Source organism: Neurospora crassa, linkage group IV (genome assembly GCF_000182925.2).
Source record: "Neurospora crassa OR74A linkage group IV, whole genome shotgun sequence".
Taxonomy (NCBI): domain Eukaryota; kingdom Fungi; phylum Ascomycota; class Sordariomycetes; order Sordariales; family Sordariaceae; genus Neurospora; species Neurospora crassa.
The window spans coordinates 4,535,551-4,555,925 of NC_026504.1; the positions used below are offsets into that span (position 1 = coordinate 4,535,551).

Sequence of the window (20,375 nt, forward strand, 5' to 3'; positions counted from 1 at the left end):
AGATCCATACCTACAGCCTCTGATTGATCATAAGACCTGAGCAGCTTTGGGCTTAAGGACCTTGCACGACTACATTTATGTGACATTCCGGGTTGCTCGGCTGCCTAACCCTTTTCCACCTCATCTTGAGTTTGGTTTCCAAGCAAACGTCGGGCTGTGCCCCGTGTTTTGTAAAAAAAAAAATACTTGACATTGCTTATAAGTTTAACAATGAAACAAATCACTGCCCAACTCCTATGTGAAAATGTACCTAGGTAGCTCAAGTCACAAATATGGATAGACTAAACACAAGATAAAGAAAAAAAGACTTTGAAAGCCCATTGTCCAGCGACTGAGCACTTGGCTGTCACCTCTACGCTCAGTCTTACCCACCAATGGGTCAATCACAGCCGCGACACAACCGCTTAACTGAACCTGCCTCTATGCTGCATTTGCTATATTCCCGTTGCCCAAGCCAAAGTTTCTACCTCTCTTTTACTTTGTCTATCTCCTGCTGCTGTTGTCTTGAAGACTGCTCGCGAATGATGGGTCCTTAACACTGCCACCCGCATCCCCGAGACCAGCAATAGGACGGTTGTAACTGAAGCCCGTGAACTGGTTCTGCATCGTCTCTGACAGAATCGGTCCTTCCACGTAAGAATCCTGAGGAAGTTCCGATGTGAACTCAGGGTCGAAGTTGGCGGTGTCGAGCGCGTCAACCTATAGTCACCGTAGTTAGCACATTGAGCTTGTTCAACCGGTGAGTAGGCAGCGCTCTTGATACTTACCACATTGGGCTTGAACGCAGGCTCGTACTTGCGCTGCAACAACTTGCGCCAATCTATGGCGTGGAAGAAGGGGTGCGCCTTGATCTCGGCCGCCCCGTTGGCACCGAGACGTTGTTGCGGGTCGCGGTTGAGCAGCTTGGTCAAGAGGTCCTTGGCAGCTGGGGGTACAACCTCGGGTCCGGGGAAGTGCAGCGGTTCGCTGAGGATCTTGCGGTACATCTCGTTGGTGTTCTCATCGTAGAAAGGCGGGAGACCCGTCAACATCTCGTACAAAAGCACACCCAATGTCCACCAATCGACAGTCTTGTTGTAACCATTACCCATCAGCAATTCGGGCGCCAAATACTCAGGGGTGCCGCAAAATGTGTTGGTGCGGTCCTCATCCTTCATGTCCAGCTTGCAGAGACCGAAATCGCAGAGAGCGATGTGACCTTGGTAGTCGAGAAGAATGTTTTCCGGCTTGAGATCACGGTAAATGACGTTGAAACCGTGAAGGCATTCGAGCGCACACAGCAGTTCGGCCGTGTAGAAACGACTGCGGTTGACGTCGAATCGCTGCTCTTTCTGCAAATGATGGAACAGCTCACCACCATTGACAAAGGCGAGGACAAAGTATAGCTTCTCGGGACTCTGGAAGGTGAACTTGAGCGGCACGATAAACGGGTTGTTGATCTGGGCCAGAACGGATCGCTCAGCGAGCGTGTGGGCGACTTCGGAACGCGAGATGATGTGCGCCTTGCGAATCGTCTTGAGAGCGTAAATACGGTTCGTGTCCTTCTTGCGCACCTGCATGACCTTACCAAACGAGCCCTTGCCGACAACCTTGAGGAGCTCGAAATCCTCAATCTTGAGCTTACCGGCGCGGTTCTCCACATACTCGACGCCGATCTTGAGCTTTCCGGTACCATACTGAACGTCGACCCACTCCACACCGCTGTGTCCGAGGGCGCGCTCCTTGTTGGCAAAGTCGGCGGCGGCCTTTTCCCGGTCCTTCTTGCTGGCCTTGGGGTCATCGACGAACTGCTGCTTCTCCTCGAATCTGGGGTTAATACGGACAACACCAAGGAAGATGTCTTGGCTGCGGCCGGAGCCAGGCGCCGCGTTGGGGTTCCTGATGTAAAGATGTACGGCAAGCTCCGTAACTCGAGACACATCGAACTTGTACTGAGTGTTGGAGCCGGCCCAGAGGGGGTTTTCGGGGTTGCCTTCGACCGAGTTGACAAAAACTTGAACCTTGTCAAAATCTATGAGGGCATAGGGCATATACTTTGTGGAGATACGGCCGTGATTTGTAGGAATGGCGCCAAAGCCGCCCGAGCTCTGTGGGCGCGAAGAACCGCTCAGGAAGTTGGCTGTTCGTGACGAGTTGTTGGTGCGAATGGAGCCTGCAACGTTAAGGGCACTTCCCGTCGACATCGAGTTACCGCCATGGTTTGAGGAAAAGACATTGCGATACTGTTCGGGTAGCGAGAAGCCGGAACCCTCGTGGAGGGTGACGACGAGGATACCGGGCTTAGGAGGCTTGACGATGGGAGCTTGCGTAAGGGCTTCCGAGGCGGCTGTGAAAGGAAAAGAGGTTAATCTTGTGATGGCCGAGTGAACAAGACGGGCTGAGCGCCTACCAATGGTGTTCTCGTTCGAAGGGGTGGCTGCTCCCGAGCTGCCCGCTTGGCTCTTGTCTTCCTTATCTGTGATGGTGGAGGTAGAGGGCGAGCGGGAGAAGGGGCTTGAAAGAGGACCCAAATGGGTCTCCTTCAGCTCTGGTGTGCCAACATGTCAGATATGGTGTTCTGCCGTGGGGAAAGGGAAAGGGAAAAGGCGCGGGTTCGCCGACATACTCTTTGTGAGTTTCCACGACATTTTGCTGTCTGGCAGAAACCTAAAAGGGGAATGGACGTAGGTAGGGTGGACCAGCCGTAGGATACGAAAGGACTGAGGTTGGACGCCAATAGGAGGTTTGACGGATAGGAGAAGATCTAGGATAAAAGCGACGAAATACGAAGCGACGAGGCTAGGAAGAGAGTAGTAGGTATGACAGGTAGGCTGGGTGACGTGACAGCGGGCGGCTTCGATGTCGGCGTCGGCGTCGAGGTTGGTGTCGGTGTCGATACCTCCGAGGGGGTCGGTGTCAACAGAAGAAGTGGACTGTAAGGGCGAGAAGGCGCCAGGAGAAAAGGAGGCCTGGCTGTCCGGAAATCCAAGACTCTAATCGACCGAGGGCGACAGACTAGGAGGCAACTACTGTTTGGCGCAGCAGCAAGGTGGTGTGAACAAGACTCGTGTTTAGAGTTGGATGGATGGATGTTGCAAGTAAGTCGGGTCTAGGTAGAGGGGGGTTGTGTTGTAGAGGTACAACGAACAAGACGACGGGACGGAGGGAACCTCGACACAAAGCGGAAGGCGGACAGCGAGATGCCACTGCGGTGATGACGGGAGGATCGATAGAATCCCAAGGTGTCGGGCGGGAGTCGGGGGGGTGTTCGCCTGGCGGGCGGGAGTGCGTGCTGCTGCTGTCCAGGTAGGGGCCAGGTGGTGCAGTGGGTGGTGAGGTGGGCTGTGTGGGCGTGGTGCCCCTGGACGCGGTTGACAGCGGCGGGAGCGCAGCAGGATGGAAATGGAATGCCTGGTGTGTTCAGCCGGCGGGATCCTTGTTAGTGGCTGATGCGGGACCCAGAGGTGGAGGAGATAATCTGGTCCCGTCTCCTGCAGGTGGTCAGGTCGCTGGGCCTGTCTTGCCCTGCCGCGGGCCCCGCTCTCTCTCCTTTTTGGACCCATTGATTCGCGGCAGGCCTGTTAGGCCAGGGGGTCAGCTGGGGGGGGGGCTATCGCTAACAAAACCGAACATAAGCACTGCCCTGGTGGATGGAAAAGACGGGAAGTCGGGTGCTGCTGACAAGTGGAAAGTGGGGTACTAATTGCCCGCCGGGGTCCAGTTTCTGCTTGGCTGTCCGCAGTTTCGCAAGTCAGTCAAATCTCTCCCAAGATCGAATCACCGTCACAGACACTCTGCCATTGAGACGATCACAACAAGCCGACAAGATGAGGGAATGGAGAGACCTCCAAAATCCAATATGCGCTAACAGCCCGACTTGTCAGATGCGGCCCGATGCCCAGGGAACAAACCTGACGGGTTCTGTGCTTCAGAGCCATGCCAGCCATGCGTCTTTCTGGTCGTGTTTGAGGCTGATGGAACAAGCGGCGACAAAATGCCACTAAAAACTGGACAACCTCTCTTCCACAGCACTTTGATTGTCACCACGTTGCTAATTTTGGGTTCCAATTTTCTTGGGCTCATCGGCCGCAATCACCGTTTACGACACCCGCAAGATTGCCCGACGAACTTGCAGTATAAATCTGTCGACAGGATCTCCGCTTCATCTACATACACGCAGACACACGCTGTAGCAAGGGTACAAGTCAGACCCACGAGGCCGAGTCCCTGGACACGCCCTGGGGGGCCAACCTGGAACGTCTGGTCGATCGACACCAAGTCGACGTTTCACCTTGTTATAGCAAGCCAGAGCTATCCTGCTACAACTGATCTCGGAGACTTTCCATATCCAAAGAGGACGTGATTGATAATGATGGGCAAGATAAAACAAGACTTGGTGGCTACGACATTGGCGGTGCCAGGGTGCGTCTAACCAAAACCTGAGACATCTCTTGCCAGCTCTTGATCGGTTTCATATGCGGACTGCGGAGAGCCACCAAAGAGGGGCAGAGGGGCAAAAAATAACGAAGAAAGATCCCCCTACCAAAACAACAGGGGAAGTTCAGGGAATTGTCAGGTTGTTCCTCGACCTCTCCATGATAGCTAGGATCTGTCACGTGGTCATCAGCCAGGAGGACCCGGCTACTTGACTAGGCTTCTAGGGTCGTTGTTGCTCGGCCATCGATGCCGAGGATTGATTCGATTTCTATCTCTTTTTCAGCCTGGAGCACCCAAAAATAACGGTTCTCGATTGAGGATGGCAATTCAAGCTGACATTGCTTTCCACTCCTCCAATTCTCCAAACCCTCGAGTTCTGAAAGACATTGCAGTACTTGGGAAAACCAAATCCCGATGATGGGTTGGTCACGAAGTCGGTGTGTTCTACCCGTACATCAAAAACACTCGTCCTTCGCAACTGTTCGTTCGCCATATACTGCCGTTGAGTTTCCATCTCAAGTCATTTGTCATCTTTGATTGCCAGCAAAATGCTTCACCCCCTTTATTTACCGATCTTCACTTCACCCTTCCTCGTTCCGGCCGTACTCTGAAGCAAAACCAAAACCCTGATCACTGCCAAAGGCACAGTTGCCCAAAATAAGGTCCAGTCTGAGGTTTCCCATTCTCCAACTTTGATCCACTGACTCCATCCGCCTACCCCTTGTATCACGGACCAGCTATACCCAGCATCACTGAGGAGCATGCCGACACAGAGCAGCTGCCATAGACGCAGATCATCATACAGCCGAAGGATGACGGCTTGGATGAAGGCAAAGTACAGCCATCCACTCCCAATCTGCGTGTAGAGATATTGCGAGGGGGCATCGTAGGGCACAGATGCGCGCGTCATCATGGCCGCGTATTTCGCTGGCTGAAAGAAGACCATGAAAGCGCCGTTGATTGCGAAGAGGGGTTCGATATAGAGCAAGATGATTCGATAGAGAAACGGGATGGTAGCCGTAGCAGAGGCGGTGGGAGTCGGAGATGTTGGCGCCATGATGTTGTTGTTTGGAGAGACACCGGTGTAGTACGTATGTTTGTTTGAGGATAGTTCTTGGTTCAAGTGGCTGGGTTGAAGCAGAACCAAAATTGAAACTCAAGGTCAGAGGGCAGGTTTGCGGGGGGAAGAGGTTCACACTAAGTAAGCTGATGGGGGTCCACTTGCTCGGACTATCTACAAACAGACAGATAATATTATCAGTCAGCCAGTAAGCTGACAGCCGGTGATCATGCAAGGCCAACATTTTTTTTTTTTTTTTTTCGACGCCTGAAGTTCCCGGTCTCACACGGTCTTTAGGAATGGAGTGCAGACAAACAACATGATGCTAACCGCTCATGAGAGCTAGACATTCAGGCGAGCGGAACCACGTACAACCAATAAAGGACGAGATATTCTTTGAACTAGCCATTCATCAAAGCCCATAGATCTCTTCGATAAATGGCGAGGCGGTACTACCTCAAGGGTATGAGGAAGAAGCAGTTGTGACCGAGCCCTTTACAATAGCAGAGAAGTAAACATTGTTTGCGAATCCGATTATGTTATTCTCGCGTACACCCGTAAGCAGTCAGCCGCTTCGCGCCTCCATTCAGATATGGCTCGTGTGCAGCAAATTAACTCGCATCCTCTCTTGGTGACCAAGGACGCGACAAGCAATGAAGCTAAGGGTAGCGGAACGGGCCAGCACCTCCGTCCCCGCCACTGATATCATGAGCGCTACCAACTCTAGTAACTCACTCATCGCAACTCAAGCCTTAATTTCGAGCGCGAAGAAAGACAAATCAACAAAAAAAGGCAAAAAGCAGAATGCCCCCATTGAGGAGTCAAGCTCTGAGACCTTGGAGTCGGAAGTACGGACACCACCAGGGCTGCCCTGAGGAACACCAAGGTCATCACATCCACTCGGCTGAAGAAGGAGACAGCGACTAACTGCATCTCATAAAATCTTTCTGAACACAACTTGGTCAGCCGTTGATTTGCTGACGAGCATTACATTGACCCTAATCATATTCTTATCTAGCTCCCGGGATATTCCTCTGTCCGTTGTTGCTACCACGGGACCATTTCAGTCTAAGTGATCCGAGGCCTTCGATACTGCTTAGCTCTCCTCGACGAATTCGTTTTGCTTCTATATATCGAACATAGCTTAGCTAATTCAACCAAGCAGCAGAAATGCCCTCAACCCTTCCAGAGAACATTCTCTTCATCGACCTAGAGCCCGCCAACCGCACTCTAGGCTTCGGGTCACACTGATACCCAGACACAACCCTGGTCGCATACAACAGCGACGTCAAACTCAAAGCCGACACACGAAAGAGCCTTCAACTTGTGTGTCCAAAAGACGAGAAATTCCTCACCTCACCCACGTGGTTCAGCTATCGAGCCCCAGGCGAGCTAGCCAAAGTCAAGGTCGGTTTTTAACACCACCGAGACCTTCTAGTCCATCAAATTCGCTTGGGCGGAAGACCCAAACACAGAGATTCGACAACCGCGTCGCTCATTAAATGGTCAAGCTAGGGCTTAAGCCCTTTGATGAACTCGTAAACACAACAATCCAAGTCTTGTCCGGCGGTGTAATACCTACGTCAACGATGCCTGTTTTGACAAGAAACCTGAAGGTTTAACTCCTGCTTTTATTTCTTACTTCAGACGCTTCTCAAACTCAAGAGAGCAATGCCACTGCTAGCAATGATAATAGAGATTCTCTCCTGTTGACACCAGCCGCTGGGCCGACATCGCCCAGGTTGCTCGGGATTACATCAAGAAGCAAAACGTTCGCCGATGCTCCAAAGCTTAATGTGCCGGATCTGTCAAGAGGAACTCTACTACGCCGGCTTTGACACTCGCTGAGGAGACAGGCACATGGAGTAGACGTGCGCCACTCAATATTGTGGTCACATCATGGTGTCATGTGCTAAGTGAAATAGCACATCGGCAGTTGGAGGAGGAGGAGGAGGAGGAGGAGGAGGAGGAGGAGGAGGAGGAGGAGGAGGTAATCGTTTTGACACGTTGGCATGTCCTCTTTGTTGAACGGAACTTCATTGCCAGAAATGTGGGAAGCCGTATGTACCTCAGGATGCACGGTACGCATGTTCCCAATTGTCGTGATTCGAAGCTGAGGCCGGGGAGAGAGATGTTGAGGCTTCTTATCTGACGGGGGAGATAGCTTGGGCCGGATGTATGATGAATGGCAGTGAGGGATGTTTTGGGAGTGAAGCCGAGTATTCTTCTACAACGATTTCGGATGTTGTAAAACCGCAGCAACGATGTTAATTTAGGTTTATAGAGGCACGCTTACCTTCGTCTGCATCTTTCCATTACTGTACCTACCCTACGTGGCTTCGATGATACAACATACTTGCAATGTACCTACCCATATAAGCTTTGAAATACCCAGCATCTTACTTATCTCGTATAAGTGCTGACGTTGCTGACTGTACTCTCTGTTCAGAATAGCTCGCAGGTTCTTGATGTTTCTTTCTTTTGGTAGTGTCTACCGTACTACCACAGAAACACGGGAAACTCAATTGCTCAGACACAGTGTTGACCACTTGCCGTGATTTACGTCAGTCGTTTTCCAGGTTCAAGTACCTTCCGGGAACTGTACATGGGACTGCCGAATACATTTAACTCGGCGAAGCCATTGTGAGTTCCCCAGGTTTACATGGTACACTGTCCCCTGAGAAGCCCGTTAGACACTCGTGAAATACTCATGCGACGGTTGATCAGTAACTCAAGCTACACACCGTTTCGGTTTATCAAAGTATCTATACCTCTATGGATAGTATGCTTTCATCCTACAGCCACCACCGTTGACACGCGTTACTTTACATCTTTCTCGATGTTACAAGACGAGATGGCATCAAGAAGGCTGGATGAGACCTACGAGTAAGTGCAAGCGACCAGTCTAGCACTCCATGTTTCGGTCGTCCATAAGCACGGTATAGACAAGCTCGTAAGCGTCTGGAAAGCCCAATAGCGCAATCAGCATGCCGACGATGTATTCTTCGCTGGATTCAACACGGAACTGGGACCCAGTAAGCCGACCCGCAAGTGTGGGTCGCCACATCGGTTCGATCAACTTCAACTCATAGCCAAAAGAAGAAGGGCATTCCGAATTGAGATATCATGTGGACTAGCCGACCTGTCTTTGTCTTGTAACCTTGTCGAACACTGTCCAAGCTGTACTGACAAGATGTCGGGGATGATCTCTGCAAGAACGTAAACAGGCTCAGATCCTGACAACCACGGAAGACTGCCGCAAACAGTATAACCAGTACCCCGCAAGTCTTGTTCTGCAAACTCGGTTCTCGCGGCTCAGAAGCTTGAATAGGATTCATGATTTGTTGGATGGCTAGAGGTACTCAGCCGGTGGCTTCTGAGTCAATATGAGAAGTTCACATCGAGGAGAAACGATCGTGGGCAGCCTGATGTTGATGGCTGATCAGCTTGCCCAACTAATAGCGCATCACATGGGCCCTTTTCGTGTGTATTAGGTTTTGCCTCGGGAGCTCGTATTGTAGTCTTTGGCCGTCGCTCCTTAGCACAATATTCTAGCTAGATCCGAATCCCACCACTGTATACCTCGTTAACCTTTACCTGTTCCAGCTCCTTGGGAGTGGAGTGGTTCAAATCTCCACCTGCAAACGACGACACATCTATACCCGTACGATTGTTGGCTCCGAATCGCGACATGTAGGTAGGTGAGTAAAGGGTTAATTTCCACCGGGGGGGCTCTCATTACTTTTGAGTCAGGGATATCAATGTCATCAACGTGGGAACCCAGCAGTTTGATTGCGTCGACACGCAAAGACGGTCTTCAGCCAACCACTAGACCGACGCCACTCTACATACTATGTACTGTATGGTGGATGTTTGCTCGTAAAGATGCTGACCAAAGCGGATATTTATTGGTATCCCTTTCGAGAACATTCGGACATAGGCTCGACAGTCCTGTTCAATTTCCGACAGCAATATCACAGCATCGTTATTTTCAAGGTAAGTGCCGCGCGTCTCTATGATCGTCCAGCCCTACCATGGTGAGACGGAAAGTTGGCGCAACGTCACAGTCACCGAGCGCATCAACCCCTCAAAAAGATCAAAATAGGATGGGATGATGCCATAGGATTTCTAAAGTGGGTATAAAAGTACACAACATGTAGTTACCAATGTAGCGAAATTCCAAGCAGTCAGTCAGTTGGTTTATACGAGAAGAACGGAATTCCTTGCCGATGGGAAAAGGCGAGGAGGCACTCTGGGTGGCCAGAAACCGCTGTTTACCAATACAGGGAGGAGTGAACGGTGTAAAGGAACTTCCAGAAAAGGGAGGAAATAACTAATGACAAGCGCAACCAAGAAAGTTCAACAGGTTTGAAGCCGAGGGCCAAGCAAGCCGAGTCGCCATCTGCATTGGCACCGACATCCCAACCAGTCATACGCTCCTGCGACCGTTCGAACAAAGGACCTTCTTGCTATCCAATCACGAAATTCCCCAGCTTGAATGGTACCTTTGTTTGGGCCTCGTGGTTGCCCATCGACCCGGACTTTGTTCTCTGTCCTTATTCCCAAACGCTGCATGGCGTGTCGTTTTGTGCGCGGATAGCCATTCAAGATGCGTCCGTGATGGGGTTTTCCGGGGAAGTAGGGGGTTTTCAGTTGTTGCACCACATCGACATGACAACTCACGGCATGTGTGCAAATCGCTTCCCCCTACGGACGGCGTAAGGCAGGTACTCTAACCTGTGCAGCTCGTATTTTGTGCATGGCTCGCCGAGATTCGTTCGCTTAGTCGAGCATTTTGCAAGTTGCATGTCCAACGGTCAGAATCAAGGTTACGCACGAGAGAACAACACCATTGTAACCCTCTTTGTCATCAGCATGACCATCATCACCTTTTCCACTCTTCATCTCAACACTCACTCTAGTGTACCATGGGGGGATCCCCCACACAAGAGTCCCATGGAAGCAAACCCATCGTCAAAAGGGAAGGAGGTGGTTGAAAACAATAACACGGCTGCTTGGGAGACAACATCCCCAGAAAAAAAAAAACTCCATAACAAACTAACGCCGTCTAGACCACACACCATCGGTCCCAATAGTATCGAGCCAAGCCCCTCTCTAGCGTGGACAGCGGCTATCTGGCCGATTAACCGACGCTCACAGTTGGGCGCAAAACTGATTGCCATTGGGCGGATGGACAGGCCAATGGACAGGTACCATGGCTTGAGATGGCAGGTGGAAAGTTGCAGTAGCTCGTCCGCATCTGGACTTGATAGGAAACCCCCTGATTCCCTGTCAGCTCACGATCCACAATGCGACCTCACCACCTGTGTAGGGCGCCACCGAAGGCCAAATATTGGCTGAATATCGTATTGCCCAGCTGCTGCCCGCTTTGGGAATGGCACCTCAGCCTTTTTCCAGGTCCCGGGGACCAAGGCTAGCCCCAGAGGCTATCGATTCTGGTGGCTGTCGGTTAAAGATGGGCAGATATTTTCGTCCTTTGCTTCTTTCTTTTATAAAGAGAAGTGCGGTCCCATTCGGGGTCACCAGTGTGCCCTCCTCTCCGGTCCCTTTCTTACTTCTCCTCGCTGCAACAACAAGGGAAATAGTCTGCCCTTTGTAATATCTAATACCACCCGCAGTCGCTCGTTTGTCTGCAGATACGGAAAGGACTTATCAACCGGATTACCTTCTACTCTCGTTGTTGATAAACATACCTCTGTGTTGCTCCAGGCGTCGGTCGTTTTCTTTTTTCATATCAGCAAGCAACTAAGGATATCTCAAGGACACAATGCGCGCCGCTACACTTGCTCTGGGGGCCTTGTCCCTCGGCCTGGCCCAGGCATGGACGTATCCTGACTGTGTAAGTGATCACTCCTCTGTATAACACTCAAACCAAGACTTTCTCACTGACACGGGATATCAGGACCCTGACAACTGCTACAATGAGATGACAGACGAGCGGTTCTACGGACAAGTCAAGGAGTTTTGCCCTGGGTTTTTGGGTGGAAGCATTAAGAATATCCCGGATTACCTCGAAAACTGCGACAACGACCGCACGGCTGTTAGCTCAGCCTGCTCCTGCATCACTTATACCGCAACTCACACGACCGGGGCCCCTACTACCCAGACCAGTGTTCCTGCCGTGACGACTACGGCCTCGGACACCACGGTTGCGCCTACGACCTCTATCCCCGACATCACTCAACCGCCCTCTTCTACCGTAACGAGTGCCCCGCCCACTTCATCCACGACTACGGATGATGATTCTGATTGTGAGGACGAGCCTGAGACTTCGACGGACGTTACTGTGCTGCCCTCTTCCTCGGCAGTTAGCACCTCGGCGACCATCACCGTTCCCCCCTCTTCCTCGGCTACTATCACCGTTCCTCCCAGCTCGGCAGTGAGCTCCGCTCCTGTCTCTTCGACCACCGATGATGAATGCACTGATGACGAGCCCGAGACTTCGACTGACGTTACCGTTCCTCCCTCTTCTTCCGTCACCATTACTGTTCCTCCCAGCTCGGTAGTGAGCTCCGTTCCCGTCTCTTCGACCACCGATGATGAATGCACCGACGACGAGCCCGAGACTACATCTTCGGTTGTGGTGGTTCCCTCTTCGTCCATCCCCGTTACCATCACTTCCGCGGCCCCCGTTCCATCTACTACTTCGGCCCAGGAGTCCGGCACCACCGAGTGGACGACCAGCACCATCGTCACCACCACCACCCGCACAATCACGCAGTGCCCTACCACTGTCACCGACTGCCCTGCTCACTCAACCACCGTGACCACTGAGACCATCACCATCGGTACCACTGTCTGCTCTGTTACTTCGACCGCGTCCGAATCCTCGGTCCCCTCGGTTACCGTCATCCCCAGTGCAACTTCTTCGTCGGTCCCAGTTGGCATCACTTCTGCGGCCCCTGTATCCTCGACCTCCAAGGCTCCCGTCGAATCTTCTTCTGAATCCTCCACCGAGTGGACGACTAGCACCATCATCGCCACCACCACCCGCACAATCACGCAGTGCCCTACCACCGTAACTGACTGCCCTGCTCACTCCACCACCGTGACCACGGAGACTATCACCATCGGGACCACCGTCTGCCCTGTGACTTCTACCGCTTCCGAATCTTCGGTCCCCGTCACCGTCACTTCTGTGGTCCCTGTGCCCTCGACCTCAGTCCCCATTACTATTACTTCCGCGGCCCCTGTTTCCTCGACCTCGGCTGCTCCCATCGAGTCTTCGGCTGAATCTTCCGTCGAGTGGACGACCAGCACCATCGTCACCACTACCACTCACACTATCACCAAGTGTCCCATCACCGTTACCGACTGCCCAGCTCACTCGACCACCGTCACCACCGAGACTATTACCATTGGCACTACCGTTTGCCCTGTTGAGCCTACTTCCTCTTCGGTTCCCGTCACCATGCCCATCTTCACCTCCTCGGCTCCTGTGACCATCCCCATCGTCACTTCCTCGGCTGCTCCCATTCCGAGCTCCAGCGCTGTGGTGGTCCCTCCTCCCGCTCCCAGCTCCAGCGCCGTGGTGGTCCCTCCTCCCGCTCCCAGCTCCAGCGCCGTGGTGGTCCCTCCTCCTGCTCCCAGCTCCAGCGCCGTGGTGGTCCCTCCTCCCGCTCCCAGCTCCAGCGCCGTGGTGGTCCCTCCTCCCGCTCCCAGCTCCAGCGTTGTGGTGGTTCCTCCTCCCGCTCCCAGCTCCAGCGTCGTGGTTGTTCCTCCTCCCGCTCCCAGCTCCAGCGTCGTGGTTGTCCCTCCTCCTGCTCCCAGCTCCAGCGCCGTGGTGGTCCCTCCTCCCGCTCCCAGCTCCAATGCTATCGTCAGCAGTGCCGCCCCCGTCCCTGTTCACAGCAGCAGCACCACTTCTTCCGCTCCTGTTGTTTCGGCTCCTCCTGCCATCAGCTCTACCATCAGCTCCATCGTTGTCGTCCCTAGCTCCAGCGCCGTCCCTCCCCCACCTGTGGAGGCTGGCGCCAACGCTGCGGCGAGGAGTGGGTTGCTGGGTGTTGTCGGGTTGCTGTTCGCTCTTCTTTAAGAAAGGAATGGATATACTTGGTACCCTAGTCAGGAACCTAGGAACCCAGAAAAGCTACGATGTGGAGGATGACTTTTTTTTAATGATTTTGGACATATGAAGGGAAGGAAAGGATGTTATTAGGATTTGAATCGTTGGACATATATGCACATCATATAATATGACACGACATAACATAACATAACAAGGACAAAAAGTTACCTTTCTTGTGTTTATATTGGAAATTAAATGGTGTTTTTACTTTTTTTACTCATATTTCTTCTCTTTTCCATTTTTGTGCCCTGATCAGTGCGACAGCTTGCGTACCTTGCTTGCTCTTGGAGAGAGAGAGTATCGGCACTTAGGTAGGTAGGTACTCAAAGTTTTTCAAACCCCCAAACCCAAAAATTGACTGACTCAGTCAGTCAATTAGTCCCCAAAAACCCAAGCTGTCAACATGGCATGGCATGGCAACTTCCGTTCCCACTCCACGTGGCAGACATAGTCGTCCTTCCGTGTCTTGGCTTTGTCGTCGTCACTTTTGCCTTTTAAGCCTTTTAGCCTTTTGTCTTTCATCTTACAAGTACCCACCCACGTCACATGGATGGATGGAAAGTAAGACATTCAGGGTCTTTGTCTTTGTTACACGGAATGAATGTCTCATATCTCGCGGGAATCGGTGCAAGTCAGGAGCACAGCAGCCCAATGAAAGATGACCGCAGACCGACCCAGATACTCGGGTTCCTTTGTTGTTGTTGTTGTTGTTGTTGGGTAAAACCCCTGAAGGACGGATCTCTCTCATCTTGATTGGATCTCTTATCTAGATAGAGGTAAATGGTGACATATGAACAAAAGAACAAAGAAACAAAAAAAAAAAAAAAATAGAGGAACTGAAAGAGGATGAATAGAACCTTCGATGGAATTTCTGGAAGTTTCTCTTTGTGGAGGCCACATGAAAGGATTAAGCTGACTTGCGATACAGTCAATTGGCACCGAGGCCTTGGTCGGGATGGCATCTGGCAAATGGAGATCGGTGTTAAGGCCCAATTGTTTTGATGATTTGATCTATACTGGTTTAGGAAGAAGTCTTCCGTAGTATCACTTACCTATATGCGCTCGTATAGTATCGCTGATTTCTTTTAACTGATGTCCGACCTTAGCCTCTATAACACCCCTTTGAAGAGCCGTTCTACGACTTGGGAACCCTCCTCCCAGCCTTTACTACCCTTCCCTTGTCCAGCACAATTTCAAAGTCCGCATCTTTAACCGCCTCCACCTTGTGCGCGATCGTAATCACAGTGCTATGCCGTAACTCCATCCTCAGCAACTGGTGAATATACGTTGCTGTCTCCACGTCAATCGACGCCGTCGCCTCGTCCATAATCACAATTGCACTCCTTCGGAGAATCGCCCTGCCTAGCCCCACCAACTGGCGCTGCCCCTGACTGAGATTCTTGCCCCCGCCATCCACTCTGGTGTCAAGCGTGAATCCGTTGTTCAAAACCGTCTTGAGAACCTGAGCCCGCTCGCCCTCACTGTGCTCATCTAGAGGGTCAAGATTGTCCCTTAGTGTACCGGCAAAGAGGACGGGATCCTGCGCTACAAAGGTTATGTGTCGACGCAGTATATGCTTGTCCACTTTGGCGATGTCAACGGAACCTATGCGGATCTGACCGCCTGTACCTGCATCAGGCTGGATCGTGCTAAGCAGGGCATATGCGAGCGTACTCTTGCCGGAGCCAGTCCTACCTGTCACCGCCACAGTCGAGCCGCCGGGAATGACCAAGCTCACGTCCACTAGAACGGGGTCAAATTCGGGTGCATATCGCAACGTCACCTTGTCGAAGACGATGTCATCGGTACAAGAAGGCCAACCAGCTGGAGGCGGGTTGTCGGTGTTTGCTTGCTCCTGTTCGAGGCTGAGAAGCTCGATGATACGCTCAACGCTGACAAACTGCATTTGCATATCGCCATAGCGATGGCACACTTGATGCGTACTCTCTACAAAGTTGGCAGCGGCGGCTAATACAAAGCCAATCATGCCGCTGGATAGTCCGTGGATAATGGCTGTCAGGGTCAGGGCGTACACCGAGAGACCTGACACAAGATCGAAGCGGTATTGTAGCCAGGCCTGCAGTGACCAGTATATGTGATCCATTTTCTGAAAGTCATCGGTCGTGGCGATGATGCGGTTCTGGAAATGTGGCTCTGCGCGGAAGGCACGTACCGTAGTCAAGCCTTCGAGAAGCGTGCCAAAATTCGACATAAGCGGCGACAGGGAGACCGTCTCGAGACGACGCAAGTCCTGCGATGCAGGTAGGTAACGACCATACAAATAGACAAATAACATGGTCGTGCCAACGCTGGGTATAATGAAGACCGGTGTTGCTGTTGCTATTACGAACATTGAGGTCATCCAGCCCAGGGAATAGAACGCTAGTGTTAACACCTGAGTCGCAATCTGCCCGTCGATCGTGCCCATGTCGGAAGTAAGACGATTCATGAGCCGTCCAACAGGTGTCACGTCGTAGAAGCGAAATGTGGCATTCGTGACGCAGCGCATGGCCTTGGCGAAGAGGGATTTTCCAGCATTGTAGATGATAGCGATGAGGGCAAGATCCGACAGGGCTTCGAACAAAACCTGAACCAGCGCAATAATGGCCAGACAGGTAAGCCAAGGTCGTACGTTCTTTCCAGGTGGAGGAAGATGTCGGCCGGGCTCAATGATGCCGTCGGCTTTGAAGGCGGCGTGGGAAATGAGAATGTATGGTCTATCCCCGAGCTCAGTTGATTCCCGATATTGTTCGCCCCATTCTTTCAAGAACCAGTTATAGCCGAGGTTGGTCATTCGGATCAGTAAACAGAGCGTAACCATCGTGGCCCACCAAGAAAGTTTACCGGCCTTAACATATTGCCAGTAGACGGTGGCCATAACACCACCATGCACCCGGTGTTCTTCCTGAATAAACTTACCAGCCACCGTGGCCAGCTCAGCCTCTTCCTCGGACGATGAATCCTCGGTGTTTTGACTGGTAGAAGATCCGGCGATCGGTGAGCTCTCCGGTGTGGTAGCGGCCTGTGCTTCCAGTTCCTTCTCGTGTTCCGCAATTTCCCTTCTGTTGAAAGTCTTGACTTGTCCACCAGGAACAATGTCCAGAACCTGATAGGCATATTGCTGAACAATATCAACGCGGTGAGTCACTAGTACGATCAACCGACCCGCAGTTAGTGGTGAGTTTTGGTCGGCAAAGAGATTGCGTGAGATAGTTTCGGCGGTTTGGTGGTCAAGAGCGGCGATAGGGTCATCGAGAAGGAGGATCCGACTCCTGCTATAAACAGCCCGGGCTAGCGCCACACGAGCTCGCTGGCCCCCAGAAAGCCCAGTACCATTCTCCCCAATCAGGGATCTATCTCCTCCCTTAAACTTTCTGAGATCTTCCACAAGGCAACATGCCCTGAGGACCTGCCAGTACCGCGCCTCATCAAAAGGAGTACTGAATAAGATGTTGTCACGTATACTCATGCTTTCAAGCCATGGCATTTGGGCACAGTATCCAATCATTTCGGCAGGGACATTCTTCTCACCAGAATGCTGGTCGAGCTCGCCCAAGATAGCTTGCAGTAATGCCGTCTTGCCAATGCCAACCTTACCACAGACCAAGGCCAAACCGGGCTCACAAACAAAGGAGATATTATCCAGCACTGTTGTGTCAGAGCCTGGCCATGAGAAAGATGCATTGCGGATAGAAATTTCCAGATTGCTCTGGTGGAAGGCAGGGGTGACTGTTTCGTCATCCTCATTGTCGTCTTTGTCTGGCTCCAACATAAAATCCTCGATGCGACGCATGGCAACCCTGGCGTTGGTCAGAGAGGTGTAGAGGGAAGGCAGGTCGCGTAGGTTGTTCTGCAACATGGTGAATAGACCAAGAGCCGGGAAGGCGATGTCGACTGTTAGAGGCCTATGCAAGATAAGCGTATATGCGGCAAATCCAACAACAGGAAACATGTACGAGGTTATGTTGTTGATGACGTTGATGCTTCTGTCGACAACATTGCTTTTGACGCGCTGGAACAACTCTTTCTGTCGAATTTCCATAATATGCCCAAGCCATCGGTCCTGCCAATCGTACCAGCGAAGATGACGAAGTGATTCCACAAACTGACTGGTGCGCTCAAGCTTGACGTCGGTAGTAGCACGACGCTTTTTCTCTACTCTTTTTAGCAAGCCCGTCATGTAATAGTTCACAGCCATGCCGACGACGATGACAAGGATGCCATACAATGAGGCAGACCCCAAGATGTTCCACAGAAGAACTATGGAAACAATGACACTGAGTGGTTTTGTGAGAAGCGTTGATGCCTCCCAGAATCTTTGGGCCACCTCATACACGTCACCGCGAAGCAGGTTGAGGATTTTTCCAGTTGACGCAGGCGCCTCCTTTCCTCTTTGAGATGGGACCACGGATTTGTGTTTGAAAGCCTGATACACCCCCCTGACCCAAGACCTGAGACTCCAGGGTTGAGAAGGTTCAGCGTCCTCGTTGTTGATATCCTCCAGGGTATCATTTTCATCTCCCAACAAGGTACTGGTCTGCGAGCTGGGCGTGGACACTTCCGCCGCAATAGTGAAGGCCTTCCGGCGCAATGTCTTGTCGTGAATCATGGTGATCATTTCGCCGCGCGATCGCTCGTAGTTGCGTCGTTCGTACCAGATTTTAAACACAGCAGAATGAGCTCTCAAAACTCTTGCAATAAGGATGAAGCTGGCATAGACGACAGCTGCCCGAATGGCAGGAATTTCGGACATGAGTGCATTGAGAAGCTGCTTGAGTAAAACGGGCTCTGATAGCTCAGCCAATGTCTCGAATGTTCCGAGGCATGTTGTCAGGACGATATCAAGACCATTCGCTTTGAGCAACCTAACGAGTACAGTACCAGTCAAATCTCTAAAAAGGAGGTGCAGAGTCTGGTGCTGGAAGTCGGATGCCAGAAGCCAGACGTCTTTGTCATGCAACTGCCTCTTGCAGGCGGTAGATATCAAGGGCGCCATCCAAGACACAGACATCCACTGCCAAAGGGTGACTATGTCTTCAGGGCTTCGTACACTGGACTCCGGCTTGGCGAAAGGCTTGCCAATCTTGGAGCTACTCAATAGCGGATCTCGCAGTGGCATGTTGAGCATGACAACGATGGACGCTAGAGTCACGCAATCCCCTGCGCCCCAGGTTGTAAAGCATTTCCATGTCGTTCCGATGGCATCTGGGGCAAGCGTGGTAATCGTGAGTTGGAAGAAGAGAAGCGTGGCGGCGATGACAAAGAGCGACCTTCGAACAGTTCTGGGACGATCAACGAGAATGAGTAATGCCGACAGTACCTGCGCTGGCCGTCAGTACAGAGTCCAGAAATGACCTATGCCTGCCATCAAGGTATCGCATCTTACATTGGGGATGAGGGGCATGAGATGTAGCTGGATTTCGGTGGGGTTTTGATGGGCTATGGCGGCACTAAATATGCTGATGAGGGCACCGGTGAGATTGAGAACCAGAAGACACAATGTCCAGCGTGTCCATATCTTCTTAGGAGAAACCGCAATTGCTCGTCGGCGCGGGAGTAGCGGAGTATCTTCGAAGCTTTCGTCGTGGTTGGCGCCGGCTCCTTCTTGATCGTGAGTTTGAAATCCAGCCACGTGTTTCTCGGCAGTGAGGTTTCGCAACCAAATGGGGCGCCATGGGTCGAACCAAACCAGTGCATAATGAAACACAAAAACCAAAAGAGAGATCCAAACAGGAATATGGCCAACGATGCCAAGACAGTGCGGTCCAAAGTTGGCGAGAGAGGGTATCTGTAGAATTGGTGTTAGCGATGAGTTTACGGAATAGCCTTGGGTGTTACTTGAAGGCACCGTAAGCAGAGAAGGCTCGGATACGGTATCCGCGTGTCTTTACCCGACGGATATGAGAACCAGAGCAGGAACACGACGAATATATTTGCAGCTACATACCCAGAATTCTTGACAACAACTGTAGCATGGCCATAGACCGGCTAGACCGTATGTTGTCGTGTCTATCATTTCGGTAAAGAGGATGGAACCCGTTTGATGAGTTTCGAGGTGTTCTCGCGATGAAGATGGTTGTTGTTGTTGTTGTTGCTGGGTGTCGCTATGGCGGCTGCTGGACCCTTGCGTGGCCCGCCGGATAAGCACGAAAAGAATGTGAGATCCAAAAAGGTACGTGGTAGAAAAGACTGCTACCAGTACAGATGTATGTATAGTTTTGATGTGGTTGTTGGATAGTATTTCTTTTAGACATGACCACCTTCAGCATGCTATGTGATGTTGACGCATGCTAACGTTGCGTTGCCTCACGCAGGGCGAGGGCGTATTGAAAGAAGCCTTATGGGGCCTGAATCATGCTGACCGATGCAGTACGATGAAGTTGGTGGTTTGAAAGTGTTTAGGCTCTGATGATGGTAAGACAGGAAGTAAACCAACCCGATACTTGCAGCAAGAGACGTAAAAAGACGTTGAGAGGCTGAAGTGAACAACGAAAGGCAAGCCTCGAATTGATGATAGATCAAAGACGAAAAAGAAGAGGACGGTAAAAACAAAACGAAGCATTAGTAAAGCCTGGAGAAGTGATTCGATTTGCGGGAAATAACTCCCTCCCTCTAGGCCAGTGGTCACGCCTGCCTCATAGCAACATCCATCCTAGACTAAAGGCAGGTGGTCCTCGGGTGGTCCACAGATATCGAATCTCGTGAATGTGTTGTCCCCGCCTGGTGCGAGTTGAGGTGGAATTGGAGTTGTAGCCGAGACGCTAGAATCCCTACCTCGAGGTGGTCTTTGGCTCTCAGTGGCCCAGACCT

At 51.7% G+C, this 20,375-nt stretch overlaps 4 protein-coding genes across 4 annotated transcripts; 1 reads left to right on the forward strand and 3 right to left on the reverse strand.

Annotated features, from left to right (window-relative positions):
- Positions 1-65: 65 nt before the first annotated feature.
- On the reverse strand, positions 66-3,285 carry stk-50 (serine/threonine protein kinase-50). Its single transcript, XM_957041.3, has 4 exons — positions 2,606-3,285; positions 2,390-2,527; positions 768-2,326; positions 66-699 (listed from the first exon to the last, which is right to left on the reverse strand). Exons 1-4 carry the CDS (start codon positions 2,625-2,627, stop codon positions 484-486), a joined length of 1,935 nt encoding a protein of 644 aa, XP_962134.3. The 5' UTR covers positions 2,628-3,285; the 3' UTR covers positions 66-483.
- A 511-nt stretch (positions 3,286-3,796) lies between these two features.
- Positions 3,797-5,712, reverse strand: NCU07279 (hypothetical protein). Its single transcript, XM_957040.2, has one exon. The coding sequence runs from the start codon at positions 5,471-5,473 to the stop codon at positions 4,979-4,981; it is 495 nt and encodes a 164-aa protein (XP_962133.2). The 5' UTR covers positions 5,474-5,712; the 3' UTR covers positions 3,797-4,978.
- A 5,297-nt stretch (positions 5,713-11,009) lies between these two features.
- On the forward strand, positions 11,010-14,237 carry acw-8 (anchored cell wall protein-8). Its single transcript, XM_957038.2, has 2 exons — positions 11,010-11,336; positions 11,400-14,237. The coding sequence occupies exons 1-2, from the start codon at positions 11,265-11,267 to the stop codon at positions 13,530-13,532; spliced, it is 2,205 nt and encodes a 734-aa protein (XP_962131.1). The 5' UTR covers positions 11,010-11,264; the 3' UTR covers positions 13,533-14,237.
- Positions 14,238-14,551: 314 nt separating this feature from the next.
- Positions 14,552-20,202, reverse strand: NCU07276 (ABC bile acid transporter). The gene is made up of 3 exons (XM_957037.3): positions 19,513-20,202; positions 18,952-19,353; positions 14,552-18,885 (listed from the first exon to the last, which is right to left on the reverse strand). Exons 1-3 carry the CDS (start codon positions 19,579-19,581, stop codon positions 14,701-14,703), a joined length of 4,656 nt encoding a protein of 1,551 aa, XP_962130.3. The 5' UTR covers positions 19,582-20,202; the 3' UTR covers positions 14,552-14,700.
- Positions 20,203-20,375: the final 173 nt, after the last annotated feature.